The sequence below is a fragment of the Rhamphochromis sp. 'chilingali' genome (assembly GCF_963969265.1).
Source record: "Rhamphochromis sp. 'chilingali' genome assembly, chromosome: 19".
Taxonomy (NCBI): Eukaryota; Metazoa; Chordata; class Actinopteri; order Cichliformes; family Cichlidae; genus Rhamphochromis; species Rhamphochromis sp. 'chilingali'.
Window position 1 is genome coordinate 15,112,538 of NC_137946.1, and position 18,034 is coordinate 15,130,571.

The 18,034-nt window shown below is 39.2% G+C and overlaps 1 protein-coding gene across 1 annotated transcript in view; it reads left to right on the plus strand.

Annotated features, from left to right (window-relative positions):
- The window catches only part of nrxn2a (neurexin 2a), a 130,308-nt gene that overhangs the window by 55,331 nt on the left and 56,943 nt on the right, over positions 1-18,034 (plus strand). The window contains exons 11-16 of the mRNA XM_080866816.1: positions 608-634; positions 5,669-5,788; positions 5,876-6,257; positions 7,313-7,503; positions 7,731-7,904; positions 10,076-10,195. Of these exons, the coding sequence (XP_080722942.1) occupies positions 608-634; positions 5,669-5,788; positions 5,876-6,257; positions 7,313-7,503; positions 7,731-7,904; positions 10,076-10,195 (1,014 nt within the window). The remainder of the gene's footprint in view (positions 1-607; positions 635-5,668; positions 5,789-5,875; positions 6,258-7,312; positions 7,504-7,730; positions 7,905-10,075; positions 10,196-18,034) is intronic.

Sequence of the window (18,034 nt, forward strand, 5' to 3'; positions counted from 1 at the left end):
TGACTGTTTATTGTTCAGTAGCCACCTGTTCTCTGTGTCTATTCTCAGAGAAAGGTTTTCATGTTTCTCATGTTAAAATCAGCATAATTATCTCCTCGTGAGACACTCAAATCTAATACGAGTTTCATTTTCCAATTTTGTTATCTGACAATTTTCCTCACAGCAGTGTGAGTTTGCCGAATTACCCCAAAGCAGATGTAGGTGGAGCGATCAGTCGTGTTATCTGAAACAGATAAATCCTGCCGATTCTTAACCTAAGCAGTCGTAGCAGAGCCGGTATGGATGCTAAAAATAACTTCACTGCACCTCTACTTTTATTGTCCATAAAACTCTCATTGATCCCAACTTTGACCGGGTGTCTTGTATTTCCAGCGGTGCCAGACACATGCTGGGAATTTTTTTTTCCCTTTCACTCACCGTTCCTTTTTTCTTCCTCAGAGAGGAAGGTGGCGGTTTAGACTCTTCAGGCTGTCCCCGGATGGTGGGCTCTGAAAAGCACTGAATTGTCTGCAGAATGTACCTTGAAGGATGTGAAATGATCTCCTCTTGTGCTGTTCTCTCTTTTTTTTTTCTTTTAATCTCACCATCTCACTCTCTCTCTCACCAGATTGTATCAGGATAGGCTGTAATCTCAGTAAGTGTCTCCTATGATTATGATTTTATTTACTGTACCATGATTTAGGAACATGCTCTGTGCCTCTGCTCCCACATGAAAGAGAATATAATTCATTTATTCTGCCACACAATTGTCTTTGTTTACTGTTGCTGTTATCTTCCTCACAAGCATCAGTATAAAGATAAGAACATGAGTGAGACTTCACTGTGGCACGCAGCTGTACAGTTGAATATAATTGGGATCCTGTTGTCATGAAATCTACCAATTCAAATTAGACACATTTTCAGTGTAATGATGCTGTAATCATATGTAGCTATTTTTGACATACAATAGTCTGCTGTTGGGCTGCCAATGAGTCTGCCATTCATCTGCCTCTGACTAATTTGCTCACATAGCTGATAATTGGGTGCAGTTAAAATATAACCCGTAATTGTCTTTAGTGGGAAAATCAGTGTCTCAATTTCATTTTAGGGAAAAAAAACAACTGCTTTATTAGGAGCAATCAGACTGCAGTGACAGAGCTGAGATAAACTTAAAGGTTAGAATGAAATCAGATCAATAGCAGAGCTTCAGGAAATCAATGACTTGTTTTGGCTAAAATGTGTAAAAATAGATACAGATTGGTGCAGACAATTCGCAGCTCTGGACACCTTTTTATTAGAGTAACTGTCACGAAACATGTTCCATGTTTAAATATCTTTTCAATACCCCATCTCCTTTTACTCTGATTACCAATGCCTCATTAACAGATTAACAGATTGCTCTTTTCATCAATAAACGTTTTGATTGCACATCGTTGACTGTTTGCCATAAAGTACAGGGCAATAAATGAAATAAATGTTGAAAATGAACTGAAAACATAAGCTAAAAAATGGCAATAAAGATGAGAATCTATCCAAAAAGAAGAAAAAAAACATTTTCATGAAGCTACAGGGTCTTTTAATAATTCAGCTGACCCAAAGGAAAATGAATACTGAAAGTAAGATTTTCCCCTGGATTAACGGAATAGATTTGCTGGTTTTTTCTGCTCTTGTGAAGTGGAGTGGGAGTTCAGGCCGCACCGCAGTGATGCTGGAATTTATGATGCAGATTGTTGCTCTCGCCCGATAGACAGGCAATTTAAGTTTGGGTTCAGACTACAGCGGTGTGAGAAACAGATAAACGCTATTGCCGGTGGAGAGGTGAGCGGCTCTCTGATTTAGATCATCGTATACAGAGGAGGCTTATGAATGCTTATAAAAGTTATCACTATAATTGAGTGCGGACTGAAAGCTTGTTCCCACCCCTCATGTATGAATAATTCTTTGATACTTCAGAATAAAAACCTCTCGGTGTTCGTGTTAGAAAACGATTCGCAGAAAAGCCGCCCTATTGCCAATTATTATGCATTTAAAATCACGAGAGGTAGATACTCTGATAAAGACAACTCTTTGTGTACTCTCAAATATATTTGACAGTGAATCCCAGGTAAGTAAAGAATCGATAACCCGCAGTCAGTTAGGTGCAGGTTTTAACAGCTTTTACAATACAGTTGTACACAGATTTACTGCACATGTATGAAATTATTGAACTGCTCGTTATATTGAATCAATTATATTGTTTTTCTCTGTGCGAGGTGAGTAAAATGTGTGCATTAATGTGTGTTTGTGTGTCTGGTTTTATGTGTGTGGATGGTTGAATGGAAACTAGGTGCCTGTGTGCTATCTCACCTGCATAAAAGCGGTTTATAATCCACTTTAAATGATTTGTTGCACTCAGTGGAAAATATACAGATGAAACCTTATGCAAAGAAAGCTTAGCAGAGAAAAATGCATTGAGCATTGCCTGCCTATCTATTATCTTCATCAGATATCTGCCCTGGAAATTCTCCTTCTCTACCAGCAGATGGCATTATAACATTGTGCATTGTCCACTTTATTTGTGTCTTCTGTATTCATTAAACTGCTTGTATCCTGCATCAGTTGCCTCTAAAATAGCTTAACTGGGCACATGTGGCAATGAATGGCTTCCTAATGGTTATTCAATATTACAAGATGTACACAGAGTTTTAAACTGCAGAACTACCTGCTTAAATTATTAAGACACTAATCACCAAAAACAGCGCTACCGTACAGTTTGGGTTATGTACTTTTTTAAATACATTTGTTTTCCCCGCTTTGATGGACTACCTTCTAACTTGACTGCAGGCAAATTATTTCTCAGGCAAATCGGAATTGCCTGAGAAATCGGAATTTCTCAGGCAAGGTGTCTTTCAAATGTAGCTTACTTCCAAAGGAATCTGGGAGGAAAGCCCATCTGCAACAGCTGCTTGGAAACTGTCCACAACTGGATACACAGTGGGAGGGTAATCGCTGTAAGAACAAATGTTGCTGCAGTGTTCTTGATTAATTATATGGAGTCTGGGAAAGCGTGGTGCGCACACTTTTGAAATGAGGCATTTGTTCGACAAATTTGCTTTTTATTAAGACGCAAATCCTGCAGCCATAGTCTCAGCTCACTCATGAGTCTGACCTGTATAACTCCACCGAGCCTTTGAAGTTATTATTGAAAGCATCACTCAAATACAGCTGGGGATCAGAATGGACAATATGGACCTTTCTTTCAAGCTTTTGAAAGGCAGACCGATTTCAAAGGGTTTACAATCAGATGTCTGTGGTGAATACACTTTTCTATTCCACCATTTTGATCCACTCTGCAGTGTTACAGATAACTCTTTCTATCATAAAATATACATTTAAAATGCTGCTTCTTTATTTAAAAGTATTGAGAGACAACATTCATTATTTATTGTTATATACATTACTTACCCTGCTGCAACTATTTAAACTATTCGCTGCAGTGAACCGGTAAGCTTCTTTCTGACTCCACACCCATGGATCATTCATTCATCGTTCATTTTTAAACTGTATCCATAATCAAGCTATATGAGCTAACATCCCACCTCACTGCTATAGCAACCACACTATTGGATTTCAATAAGGGGCCAGGACCACTGATGCCATTGCCCTTATTCTGTGGATGCTTTATAAAAGATGGGTTAAAAGTAGGATCATCTTAAAGTTGTTTCAGACAGTATGAACTAAGATGCTGTACCAACACCCAGTATCAGAAGAACCAGGATTAATTTTGAACTGTGAGGTGTGCAAAAGTACTTTACGCTGAGTTGTAAATTAGCACAATAGGTCACTTTTAAAGCTGCATTCTTTAAAATGGCCAGCAGGGGGGCACTCCTCCAGTTGCTTAAAAATAAGTTGGGAGAGGGACGGGGGGCGAGGCCTTTGCTCTCTGCCCTCTTTACATTTTTCAGATGGCCTCGATTGTTAGCGACAGGTCTTGAGATCTCGTGTTGAACATAACGCTCAGTTCAGTAAGCAGTCCTCCCCATTACAGTCATAAAAGGTGACAGAGCAGGGTAAGCTCCAGGGCAGGCCTCCCTTTTTGATCGATAACTCGCTACAGCATGGGCTTGCATGCTGTTATTTATTGTGTCACCCTCAGCTGATTAAAACCTCTGGAATAAAGTTGTATTGTATTGTATTGTAACTGGGTAGTTGTGTTGTCGAAATACATCCCAGTGGAAACAACAGACAAAGAGAAATTGTTCTTGCTAGAAAAATAGTCATTACTGGTTGTACCTGTACTGTTTTACATACTTAATGAACGTGTGCATAGCCCCTTTAATTGCATTTAACACTGTTTGTGAAGGATGCCCAGACTTTAGTTCACCCCTAAGCGATTTCTCGGAACTAACACGATGTTGTGCAAATGTGCACAACAGCAACAGATGTAGGGCAACAGCAACAACAAGAAGAGTGGCCTGAGTGTAATTTTAAAATGATGATATGATTGAAAGCATGTTCAGTATTGCACTTGTAGTATCACCACTTAGGGTCTTGATCTATCCAATTGTAATAATGATATAAACTGAATTTTATGTGTAAAATATTGAGAAATTCTTGTTTTGTGCTTGCAAGAAATTTGACTTTGTTGTTCTATTTTGATATTATTGTGTTTGGCTTCATATGCTGACATTAGATAGCAGGTGAGGTCCCCATGCAGAAACACAGATAAGCCGAATAGTCCGTACTGTCTTGCATTCCGCTGTTGCCTCTTTCATTACAGCAAATCTCGTCTGTACCTCTGCTATCATGATAGTCACTTACAAGATAAACATTTCTCGGGTTTTTTGTGTTGGACGTGAATCCAGCAAGTTGTGTGTTTTTCATTATCTAAGCGAAGCCATCAAATATACAGCGAGCGGGATTTGATGAGATTGATCTTTCTGGTGTGCGTAGTCAATATTCAGCAGGGTGACGGTGAAATGATGCAGTGTGCTGTGAAGACACTTGATATGCAGCTCTGGACAAAGTCTCCAGTCACCATTTTATTTCCCTGAGGATGAAACAGTGAAGTGTTCGGAAACCAGTTGATGTTTTCCATTTATTGTCCTCTGTACGTCCCCTGTAATTCTCCTGCACCCTGAGCTCAATTAGACAGACAAACCCCTAAAGGCGCAGTCAGCTTAGGCATGGCCAATTAGTTTCCCAAGCGATGTCAGAACTCCTTTGAACTGCCGTGTCGGCCTGTTGCATAGGCACTGATTTGGGATGACGGTGCTGCAGTGGCAAGCTTCTGCACTGTGACCTATTTTGAAACCACTGAAAAAGGCTCAGGATAGTGCAGAAATTCAGGAACTTAAAGCTCCGTGTTTGAGACAGGGCTCCAGATACTGCATGGCCTCAACATGTTTCCACCAACAGACATCACCCAAATGACCCTACACAGAGAACGCGCAGCTGTGTCATGCAGTACATTTTAAACATTCGGATTTGAATGGGCTCTTTTGTAGCTGTTTCTTTGTCTCATTTCCCATATTATTGCGTATTGAATAAATGCAAATTATTGCTTGCTGGTTTGTGGCTTTGTGTGTGAGTGATAAGTAAATGAATGCATGCACCCTGAGAGTGCTTCAAATATTGAGTGCTTTGTGTCGAAGGCTTGTACACTGAGCTCATGTGGTATGATTGTCACTTGACGCTTTCTTCCTCTTAGGCAAGGGACCAGAGATACTCCTTGTAGGCGAGAAGCTGAATGACAACGAGTGGCACACAGTGAAAGTGGTACGGCGTGGGAAGAACTTGCAGCTCTCTGTAGACAACGTGACTGTGGAAGGTATAGTAGGGAGAAAGTGGCTATAGTAGAAAAAAGGCACAGATACTGAAATGTTTTTCAGTTGAAAAAGAATGCTTTGTTACTTAGGCCACATGACCGGCGCCCACACCCGCCTGGAGTTCAACAACATCGAGACGGGGATCATGAGCGAGCGCCGTTTCATCTCTGTGGTGCCTTCCAACTTCATCGGACATTTGCAAGCCCTCTCCTTCAATGAGATGCTCTATTTGGACCAGTGCAAGAATGGAGACATCTCCTACTGCGAGCTGAATGCTCGGTTTGGCATGAGGCACATTGTTGCCAATCCTGTAACTTTCCTAACGCAGGCCAGCTACTTGGCTTTTTCCACTTTACAGGCCTACGCCTCCATGCACCTCTTCTTTCAGTTCAAGACCACTAGCCCCGACGGGCTGATCCTTTACAACTCAGGAGATGGAAGTGACTTCATTGTGGTGGAGCTAGTCAAAGGGTAAGTACTAGCGTCTAATATACATGTGTGATGAAGAAATCTGAAAAAGGGGTTTATTTTTTCATTCACTGTATTCCAACCAAACAGTATTTGTCTTGGAAAAATAAAGCACGAACGGGAGCTTTTCTTATTTCCTGGCCTCGAAATTGCCTAATCATAATTCATATCTTGAATCCATCACCCCGCAGCACTGCAGAGAGATACCAAATGGCTTTAAAATCATTTGTTCATTATAAATAATTCTGTTAAAGGGAGTCGAGCACAGAGAGGCAGCGCAAGTTCAAAAAAGTCACACTCGTTCCCGTACTCAAGCACATTTTGGCACTTTGACACCATCTCAAATACGTTTCAAATGTTTTATTCATCGTAAATAATTTTTGTTGCAGAGAGAATCGCAGAGAAAGGTCGTTAAAACAGAGCAAGCAAAGCAACAATTGTATCTTCCCACTGTCAGACCTTGCACAGACTTTCTTCCCAGTAAGCAATTAGTCAGCGGGAAGCCTTGTTCAGCTCTGGAGCCTGCAGCAGAAGCTCAGGCAGACAACACAGACAAAAAAAATGGTTTCCAACACTTCTGTCATAGTTTTCCGGCTGCTCGGTGTTATTGAAGTGAAGTGTAGCAGCTTATTCATGGATGTTGCTTTACTTTGATTTAAGCAAGATGTCGTTTTTGACAGTGTGTCCTTTAAATGATAAAATTTAATGTCAACATATTGGTGTGCCTAAAGCATTACCTTCTGTGTTTACATAAATTCACTGTTATTTGTTTGAACATAAACAAAATACTTGAATATGTTCGAGTAGTTTGAGGCCCGGCAGAAATAGAACCACAAAACAGATTGGCAGACAGAAGTGTGCACAGCTGCATCGCCACGCATGACACTGGAGTAATTTGAACCACGCTTTAATCGTATAAAAGTCACGCACACGGGCGGTTTTTACTTATCCGCTTGCTACGTAAAGGTGGTATTGCTGAGTTGCTGGTGGCATGTGGCATGTGAAGAAATAATTATAGATAGGAAATGGCGTTTGTAAACATTTGTGTTGTCGTGCAGGTACATCCATTATGTTTTTGACTTGGGAAATGGGCCGTCACTAATGAAGGGAAACTCTGACAAGCCACTAAATGACAACCAGTGGCACAATGTGATGATTTCCCGTGACAGCAACAATGTGCACATCCTCAAGATTGATTCCCGCACTGTCACCCAGCACTCCAATGGAGCCCGCAACCTGGATTTGAAAGGTATTACTAAAGATATAGTTGGTACTTGTGGCAAAAACTAATGCTTAATAGTCAATTTTGTTGACATTTGCTCTGAAGAAAACACTATATTGCAAAATTTAAAGTGTGTACATGTGTAAAACGTGCTGTTTTTCGGAGTGGTTCAGTGCATGCACTAGCAAGCACTTGGATACGGAAAATGTTTTTTCTGGCCAAATTTCCTCCTGATCAATTCCTCTATCTTAAAGGGGAGCTGTACATTGGAGGTGTTGGGAAGAGCATGTACAGCAGCTTGCCCAGGCTAATAGCATCCCGGGAAGGATACAAGGGCTGCCTGGCATCTGTGGACTTGAATGGAAGACTCCCTGACCTCCTAGCAGATGCCCTACACAAAGTGGGGGAGGTGGAGCACGGCTGTGGAGGTGAGGACATGTGAAACACCTGTGAATCATTCGGTGTTCTGATTTCATTGTACTTCACAGGTGGTACTCCTGAAAAGAGGGGAGCAGGTAGCTGAAAATTAATCACACCTCATTTGTTAGGGCCTGAAACATCTTTGTTGTTCTGTGTATTATTATTTCCTTTCAACCTAATCTAACGTGCAATACTGTCATGCAGCAGTAAAGACATTCAGCTGCTTTTATGGACCTCTAACAAGAAAACACTCAGCAGACTGGACAGTTCTGCCAAGGCTAAATAGTCACAAAAAATCTCAAATAAGGTAGCCATTACTTAACAAAGGCCGACCTGGATGTGACAGAATAGATGTATGCTGTATATGTACTTGAACTGGTGGTGACGCTTGGAGAAGGTCAGACATTTTTCTCTGTCAGTTTTGCACCATTTATTAGTTACCGGTGAGGAGCTTCAGTTGGTGTAAAATGATTGTGGCCCAGTTGTGAATTAGTTATTATTATTAATCTTCCTCTGATTGGGGGGGGGGGGGAACCAGAAAACTCAAAAGTGTCATGTGAACTTGATTCAATACATTTTTGAGTTTTCTCAATTTTTTTGTTATTGACTTTGCTGCTGTGTTAATTTTAGCGGAACATTTTCATTCAGTTTTAGTCTTAATTTTTGAATTTTTGTTTGTATTATTGTAGACTAAATCTAAAGTCGATTAAGTTTCAGTTAAAGTTTGCTGTTGTGAGAGTTGTTCCACACTTATAATATCCACAAATGGATATTATTTACCTGGATCGTTTCCCAACTTCTCCCACATCACATATTGTCTTAAAGGGGAGCATTGGATCTCGATTGGATCTCACCTCCCCTGGAAATTTTCATCTCGTTTTTGTTCGTGGGTGAAAGTATCAATCAATTCTGATCCTGAAAAATCACTTGTCACGGCCCTGGGTCACTTGAACAGTGTTTGTGAGATCTTAGACTTTTCAAGTTTTATTTTCTATTTGATATTGGTTTCTTTTTTGTTTATTTTACAATGTTTTTGGCTTTTCCCTAGTCACTGATTTTCTTTAGAGTTTCGTTTTCCCTTAGTGTTTCATCCTCTTGTGTCAGTCCAGTCAGTTGCTTTTAGTTTTTCATCCCTTGTCTCATCCTCTGTGGTTTAGTTCAGCTGTGTCTTGTTTTCCCCAGCTGTTTCCACTTCCCTGATTGCCCTTCTGTGCGTAGATATATAATAACGTCTTCGTCAGAGCATCTGTTCCCTTTGCCGAAGTGTCTCTTAGCCCCTGTGTGTTTTCTAGTAGCTTATAGTTTTCTGTTTTCCCCTTTTTGATTTTGCAAACAGCCAAAAAACCGGTTGCTTTCAGTTCAGTACGGTTCACTTTCACACATCGGCCTTTGGGTCCTCCTCCACACAGTCTATAGCATCCACTGGTCCATGACAGCAATGTTATTCATGCTGCAATAGCTCTATTTAAGAAACACTGAGTAAAGTGAAGAGGATGAAGCTGATAGTTATCCACAACATTGTTTATTTTGTGAAGCATCGGATGGGTTTGAACAGGTAAAGTACATTCTGTCTGGCCTCAAGTACGACAGGCCTAAGTTAAACATGCATGTGTTTTTCAATGAATTGTTGAATTTAGTTCAGCTCCTAGTGATCTTCAACTGCTCTGATCTTTAGCATTAAGGTTCTCTCAGCCTTTGACATAAAGATTCAGAAACATTTTCTGTTGTCAGTCCACATGGAGTGCGTGTACTATTGGCTTGTAACGATTCGAAAACTAAAACGCTGGTAAAAGCTGTACTCTCTGCAGATTGTTCACATAAAAAGCCAACTGTGAAAATGCTTGCAATCGTGATTAAGCCATTAGGCCTGCGGTCAAAAGATGGTTTCCTTGTTTTGTTATACCTTCCCTCTACAGTTGGTGAATTGTTATACTCTTAATATCCATATCCAGGGTTTGAACCATTTAAGTACATTTTCAGTGTTACCATTGTGTGTTAAAACTTCAGTTTTAAGTGAACTCTTATACATCTGCTGAAGTGCCCCAAATCAAACTGGCTTACCACAGCTTGTTACTTTTGCTGTATGTTATTTATTCCGGTAGGCTAGAATTGAAGATGTGTGAATAAAATAAGTGGGGGCAGAAAAACAGCTGGTAAATCTGCTGTAAATACCCTGCAGGTCCCAGCACCACCTGCACAGAGGACTCCTGCCACCACCAGGGAGTGTGCCTGCAGCTGTGGGAGGGCTTCTCATGTGACTGCACCATGACCACCTACGGGGGGCCTTTCTGCAGTGACCGTAAGTGCAGCTGTATTATACCTCACAGGGAAAAGTCTGATTGAGATGTTACTGATCAGATCGTAGAGTCAAATAATTGGCCAAAGAAAATGATTTGTTTTCAAAAGAATAGCCAACGGCGTTTTTTCATGGAGTCACTGGATTTTAGAGCTTTAAAAAGATTACAGGAAGAAAGAAAAGATGTGCAAAATTCATTAATGAGGATGTTAATTGTGGGATTGCCCTTAATAAAATGAAACCAGCTGCTCTGTAAGGTAGTAGCGGAAACTAAGGATTCATGTCATCACTCCAATAATGATGTAATAATCAAACCTCCATTGTATATTGTAGCTATTTTAAGCGAATAACAATAAGACTCTATTATTCCTATTAGTCAAAAACCATGTGAATATGAAAATTTGCATATATTGTGCCTACATTTGAAAGCATGGTAATATATTACATTTCTAACTCAATGGGCCGATTGTGCTGTAATTGTGCATAACAAAGTTATAGCACCGCATTTCAAACGTCTCATCTGATTGCTGCTTTCACTATAAAGGGCCCTCGACATCAAATATAAAAGACCCGACTTTTACCAGGAGCCCCCCCGATACCCCTCGAGCTCATCGGTCAGGGTAAGTTAGGCTTCATTTGCTGGAGAGGCATTTAGAGTAACAAAGAAACGTCTTTGCGGTAATCATTATCCAAATGTGCTGGTGTGTGTTGTTTAAAGCAAGAAAAGGACAATGTGCTATGAAAGCTGTAGGGCGAGTGTGAGAGGATAATTTGCAATAACACTGAGTGTAAGAAAGCCAAATTTGTAAGGGGAAGCTTCACATTGTAGGAAAACACATCTCATCAATTATCATTATAAACGAATTTCTGTTGGCTGTTTACACTGAGTGTAGCATAAGTGGAGCGCTTAGCTCACTAAATAAGGTGTTTTTTCGAGTAGGTGATTATCCGGCTTTACCTTAATATCATCAAGCAGCCTTCTTCTTTCACTTGTTCCCACAGTTTCTAGTTTTAACAAATACACAGCCAAATGTGCTTCCTGTCATTGCCTACAGATCTGAAAATCAGTAGTTTGTCCACTGTAGGCTTTATGTTTTACATCTAAATGTGCTACGTCACGGAGCGGGATAACTGCGCCGATTTGTGAAAGTTCAAACGATATTGTCATTTTAAATATGAATATAGTCTGTTTGAATACCTGCTACAGCATGTCTTAGTATTACAGATTGATATGCTGGTGCTTTTTAGTGTTTCTGCAGTAACTTCATTTGAACAGGCAGGAATTTGTTGTTCAATAAAGGCTTGAATTGGACCTAATGAAAATATTGATTGCATCAATACCAAAGGTGGTATTGGTATCGGATCGATACTAGTGTGATTGGATCGATACTTTGTTTCTATCCTCTAAGTTCGTTATGCAGGCCACTGGATTGTGTTAAATAAATATTTTTTAAATAAAAAAACTATACCTTTACCATGCACTATGTTTTATTTATAGCCTGTAGCAAATGTAAGTGTTTTATAGACAGGCGCATTTACATATACTGCCATTATAAGTTAAAAGGAGTAGTGTTAGTATTGGTATCAGCAATACTGCTCCTGTATTTACTTGGTAGTTCACAGCATTATTAGCCCTTAATCAAACAACTTAATTTGATACGGCAAGTTAAAAAAATTCTTGCATTTTCCATGTCACATAAATGATTCTAAAGAGTTGGTTTTTTCTTCTTTTTCTTCCTCCTCCTCCTTTCATCCATTAGAACTGCAGATATTTGTGTTGATTCCCTTTCCACACAGATAATACTTCTAGTCGGCCGTGGCTTGTCAAAGCAAACAGCATGTCCGCTTACATAAACAACAACAGCAAAAACAAATTGTTGATCTTTATTAACCTTGGAAAGGATTCCAGTCATGAGACGTTATGGCAATCGACAAAATGTTCAAAGGACACATGATAAAACCCCTCCCAGCATCAGATAGAGACCATCTCCAGTGGAATTTCAATATTTTTCTGTAATTGCAGTTTGTCTCATGCACATCACATCATCTGAGCTGGAATTTCAAATGGCTGCCTACGGCTAAATCTTCACACCATCTTTTTCTGAGTGTTGCAGACATGAGTGCATTTACAGCAATATTTGTTAGCCTGCAACAGAGGCAAGCACTCCGTGATCTAGCTGTCGGATGCATCAGTGTGGTTCTGTCAGTGTGTTTTGATTTTCAGGACAGAAGCTGCCAACAGAAAATGTTTCAGATCTTTCATTTCTCTATCCCACAAATTTTCTGTGTTCACTTATCTGAAATGTATTCCTGTAATTGTAAAAGGCGTGAAAGAGACACTTTTTAGATAGCGGCAATAATAACATTTTCAGCAACAAAAGGGGGGGGGGAAAGAATTTCATTGCAGCGTTTTGGGTTTTCATCTAGCAGTGTTCAGGGAGGGCTCTCAATCATGCGGGTGGTAAATGGCATCGCTGGCCAATATCAAAGGTCAAACCAATACATCAGTCAAACTCGGAGGAAATAACAAGCCTCATACCTCACATTGATCCATCATTGAAGTCATTAAAACTAATGGAAATGTGACTATAATGTGAATACACAAACAAACACGTAGGCAGGACCGTCTTTTGTAATCATCAGTATTAAATGGTAAAGCCTGTCTCATCCAAACCACAATCTGCTGCTTTGTTTATCTCGCCATCATTAAAGCCAGATCTACTCCTCCCACCTTTGTCTGCTGCATCTGTGCACCAGCGCAGAAGGTCAGCTATATATTCCAAGAAACAACCATTAAAGAGAAAGACGACTGGTGTGCTTTACTGATCAGATTTGTTTTTTTGTTTTTTTGTGGTTTTTTTTTCCAAGAGGGGATTCATAAGAAACAAAGTTGGAGAAGTCTGGAGGCTTGTCAGACAACTCATTTTTTCTCAGTTAGCTTGTGCCTCAGTACATTGATATTCATATAAAGTGAGCAATTTACCAAGTCTGCTATAAACATCTGGGCTAATTATCTCTAGGTCATTGTTTTATCACCAAAATCACTTAGAATGATGCACTGCGCTCAATTTTTAACGTTTCTTTCTGTAAACATATGGAGTCTGTAATTATTGGTTAACCTCTGCAGTGGCAGATAATTGTTTTGGCATATTCATTACGTGTGTGTGTGTGTGTGTGTGTGGAGACAGAGTGCATGGAAACATGTACTCTATGTGAGCATTTTCAACTTGTGCTAATGTCAAGTAAAATTCAGTAAAAATTTCTGTCATAACAACCACAGTCTAAACATTGTATTTAAACTTTATTTAAAAAAAAAGAAAACACAGTAAAAAAAAAAATGGCGTGACATTAATAATACAATGTTCAATTGCTCAATGGACAACCGTTTATTTTAACTAAACGTGACTCTTCCCCCATGTTCTTCTCTAATCTTCTGTGTCCTCCCACCTCGTCAAACTCTGCCAGCCGACGTACAGTAAGCCCCCCGCACACTGAACTAGCACATGAAATTCCACCTGACATGGCTTTACATAACCATAGCATTAGCAGATTGGAGCCCACCTTTGTGTTAATTTGTAAATCAGCATTTCGCTGGAATTGTTTGATTCCTGTGGATAAAAGGCAGACAGTAAACAGAGTTTCCAGGCATGTAGGCAAGTTACAGTAGACAGCATGTCCTGTTGCACGTGCCTTGTTAGCAAGCATTATCTTTAGCTTTTACTTTCTAACAAGATATAATGAATTAAATCAAAATTGCAAAACTGGAAGACTTATTAAAAGATTTGAAATAGACCAAATGCAACTTTTAAAGAAATATGACATTTAAAAAAAAACTGTTAATTAGTTTTACGTACAAATTCATCGTCTGAAAAACCAGTGGTTATTTTTATATAATTATATTTCAAGTGTTTATGTAAAGAGTGAAAAAGGGGGACATGTCATCTTTTATAATGCACTCTAAAGAGCAGAAAAACTGGAAGTTTCACTGCTCAGTCAAATCCTATTTTCCCTTTGACCTTCATTTCAGGTGGAGTCATTCTCGATTATGAGTGTGTCCCAAAGGCCACAAGGATAATCCAGGATAGAGGTTCAGACTTAATCTTGCACTCCGGGACAGAGGCTCAAGAAAACATATTGCTGTTCATAACTTGGTGACCTATAAGGAATAGACTTTTGAGACACTACAAAATCTGGACTATTTAAAGTCAGTGGTTTGGACTAGCTTGGGATCCATCACCATACTGTATCTCTTGGAAACCTGACCTCTGTGCCTTTCGTCCCTTCTGTGAGAAACATAAACATTATAAAGCTGACATATTAATCAGGCTGCAATTTAAAAATCCAGAGCTTTCATTTATACATTACTTGTTTGAAAGGCCTTAGTAATTACAGTATAATTCATTCACTTTAGTCTTGAACTCTAAAGTGAAATTGACTGTGCTCGCTTTCTGTAAAAAGATGGGTAGTTGTGTATACTTCACTTCAATTTAAGTCAGATTAAAAGAGACTATATTGTGTTTAACAGAGATACACCATTGAATTCACAGTTCCAACTACTCAGACCAATCAGATTCAGTGGCATTTATGCAGACATTAATTAGATGTTGTAAAACCAGGATGGGATTAAAATAAATAAATGTTATTTTTCAAGCCAACCACCGTCATATAACATTACGTGCTGGGACAGAGCGGTCCTGTATGATTGATGAATCTGCTTGAATGCAGAAGTTTGTGAAAGAAGTCCTTCTGCAGTTACCTTGAGTGGTTCAAGTCCAAGTTCAGTTACATCATGACCATTGTACAACATCTTGCAGTTGCCAGCTGCATACAGAAATTAATAATAGCTAATGCATTGCTGAAAACACGTCTCTGTCCATGGGACAGATGTCTGTTCATGCAAGGTTTTACTCCTTGTTTCTTATTTCACCTTAATACTCATTCTGATAGATGACTGTGTGTGGGGAGAACACGCAGAGTTGTCACGTAAAGGCCCGACGATGGATTCAATTCAAATATTTCAGCTATAGGATTTTAGAATTATTAAGGGACTGAATTAAATTTGACTTCCTACACAAAAAACAAAGCATGCCTGATTTAATTGGACCACAATTCAGTTCCTTGAAGGTCGTCTCCTCGTGCACGTTTTCAAGCACAGCTGTGATTTTTAGATCATCCTGGAAGTTGTGTTTTAACCACTTGCATTAGTCACCTGTGATTTCGTCATGGAAGTCAAACTTCCACAGAGAGCAAAACATCTGTGTCAAGCTGACCCAGCTTTTTTGTTGATGATCATCACTGTAGAGGAAAGCTGGACCCTGGCTATGTCCCAGTGACATACAGCAGCCTTCGCTGAAAGAGTCTAGTATCCAAACATAAAGGTGTTTTGTTGTAATGTCCTACAGCCTATAAGGGAGAACATTTGGCACAAACCACCTGGACTGTTTTGTTTATCATCATGTGCCAGCACATAGCGCTCTCAAAGGGCAGGTGGGGTTTTTTAGCCACACGAAGAAAATCTTCCCTTATTACCCACCCTACTCAGCCAATTTGTGTCGCTACCACTTTGTATTATTCTTCAAAATGAAATTCAAATCGAGGGGTTTTGTTTGACACCACAGATCTAAGACGCACCGCAAACCAACACATGAAGTACTTTCTATTTGTGGATTAGAATGAGAAAAATACTTGTATTATCAATTTTTTATAATGAATGAATGTTTGTGATTAGATTTCTCTATGGGCTGTTTCAGTTGGTCAATTCATGATCATTTTAACATATTATAATTTTCTATTAACTTTTACCATATAGAAATTATGCACACTTAACCACTGTCTTTAGATGCTCTTTATTAGCAGACACCTGCCTTTGTTGGCTCTAGAGTCTCTATTATAAAATATCATTCCTGACAGATCTCTGCCCTGTGTGAGTCATGTCTAAATCCTGGGCCTCAGACTGCTGGCATAGCTCCCTGCAGCTATATTAAAGAGGTAGAAAAGCTTAAACAGAGTGTAATTGACTGGCAGAGCTTACAGGGTCATAAAGGTTCACCTGTGATTTACAGGAAGCACTTCTTTAATCTTTGTAATTCTTTAAATATTTCCTCCTCCAGTGAAATACACCAAAGGTCAATGTCTGACCACTCAGGGCATTTTTACAGCTTTGTAGCCTTTTAGGGATAACTGCAAAACTTTTGACATTTACATAGATGTGAAAAGAAGTCAAGCACCTGAGGGAGTAATGCCCCCTTTAACTGATTTTGGCTTATGTCCTTGCAGTTTCTCACATTAAAAATATCTTTGTTGTCTTCTGTGTTATACTTCAGTGATTTTCTCTCAAGGGCAGCAATATGTCACAGGCATGTTTTTGCAAATAGAAAAAAACCCCACTAATAAGTATGATTAATTGCTAATCGGTCCGTCTTCCGATTTGTGCCAGTGTTGCCATTATTTTGAAAATAGCTGCTCGGTGAATAAATAGATAAAATTTTCACTCTAATCAGCGATGCTTGATAGTGCACTATGTTAAGGCTCATAGTGACAGCGACACAGTGACTCACACTGTTTAATAAGCTGTCAACAAACTAAAGCAACTACATGTGTGCATGTGAAAAATGTCTTATCTTTGTATATGGGACACCAAGGGGTTAGCCTGTTTCTTCCAATTTACTAAACTGAGACCGTCATATTTACCATTTCTGTGTGGTATTTTAACTTTTCAAACACCAAACAGGCTCAGGGGACAACAAATCAGATCTGATCCGTTTGAAATGTCCTTTACCTCAAATGTCAGAGGATGGCATTAAAAGAGCTATAAAAGGACTAAATGAAATAAAATATAAAGTGAAGCCTCATGAAAAACGGACTTTTCACATCTAATCTGCTAAATAGTTTAACAACCAGACAAATACATCTAAAAAGTCCCCTTTGCCTGAACTTTTCACCTAATGGCATTGCTTTTCCTTCTTTCCTTTCCTTCATTTGCTTCCTTCCTTACTTATTGAAATTGTGTCTTGAAATTATGTTTGCACTTTTCAATAGTCATGAAATTATAAATTATTTTAGTATTTTTTTTCTTGTGTTTTATCTTTTAAAACACATATTCACTTATATTTTTTCACACACTTGGTAATACAGTATTCAAGTGTTGCTATTGCCAGAAGGTTGCTATAAGACACCTACAAGCTGTTTGCTAACCAGAGTTAAAAAATAAAAACAAAATTAAAAGAACTCGTCAGGGTCATGGTACTGTGCTGACACTAGACAAGGCTTTGCAGAGCTGGTGTCATAATATGTAGAAAAATATGTAGAACAGCTGCTAAAGGAGGCTAGCTTTTTGAAGTTTCAGCTTTTGTTTGTCCTTAAACTTTTAATAGATAATAGACCAAGAAATTCTTTGTAGTGAAGAAATTCACACTTTTTCTTCTTCATGAACTTCACTGTGATTCGATTTCCTATTCAAGCTAACTTTTTCACCAACTGCCATTTAGCAGCACAGAGATTAACCTCAATTGTCTTATTGAAGGACTGCATGACAATCCTCTTTGTATCACCTAAGAGGTCCATGAATGGACACAAAGGTGGGACCATAAGTCCAACTTTAGTAAGGTCCCAGTGACATGGATCTAGAACTTTTGGCAGATTGCTGCAGTTACCCGTAGTATGCATAGAAGACACCAGTTTGCCTGCAAAACCAACAACTTGAGAAAGTGCAACACAAACCAGAAACGTAGAGTGTTCACGAGTAAAAAGTGGGCTTTACCTCTGCAGCCAACATGGTTGCAGGTTTTCAACTTTTATTCTACTCCTCAGCGGGTGTTTACAGGCAAGTTGGTGTCTCCCATG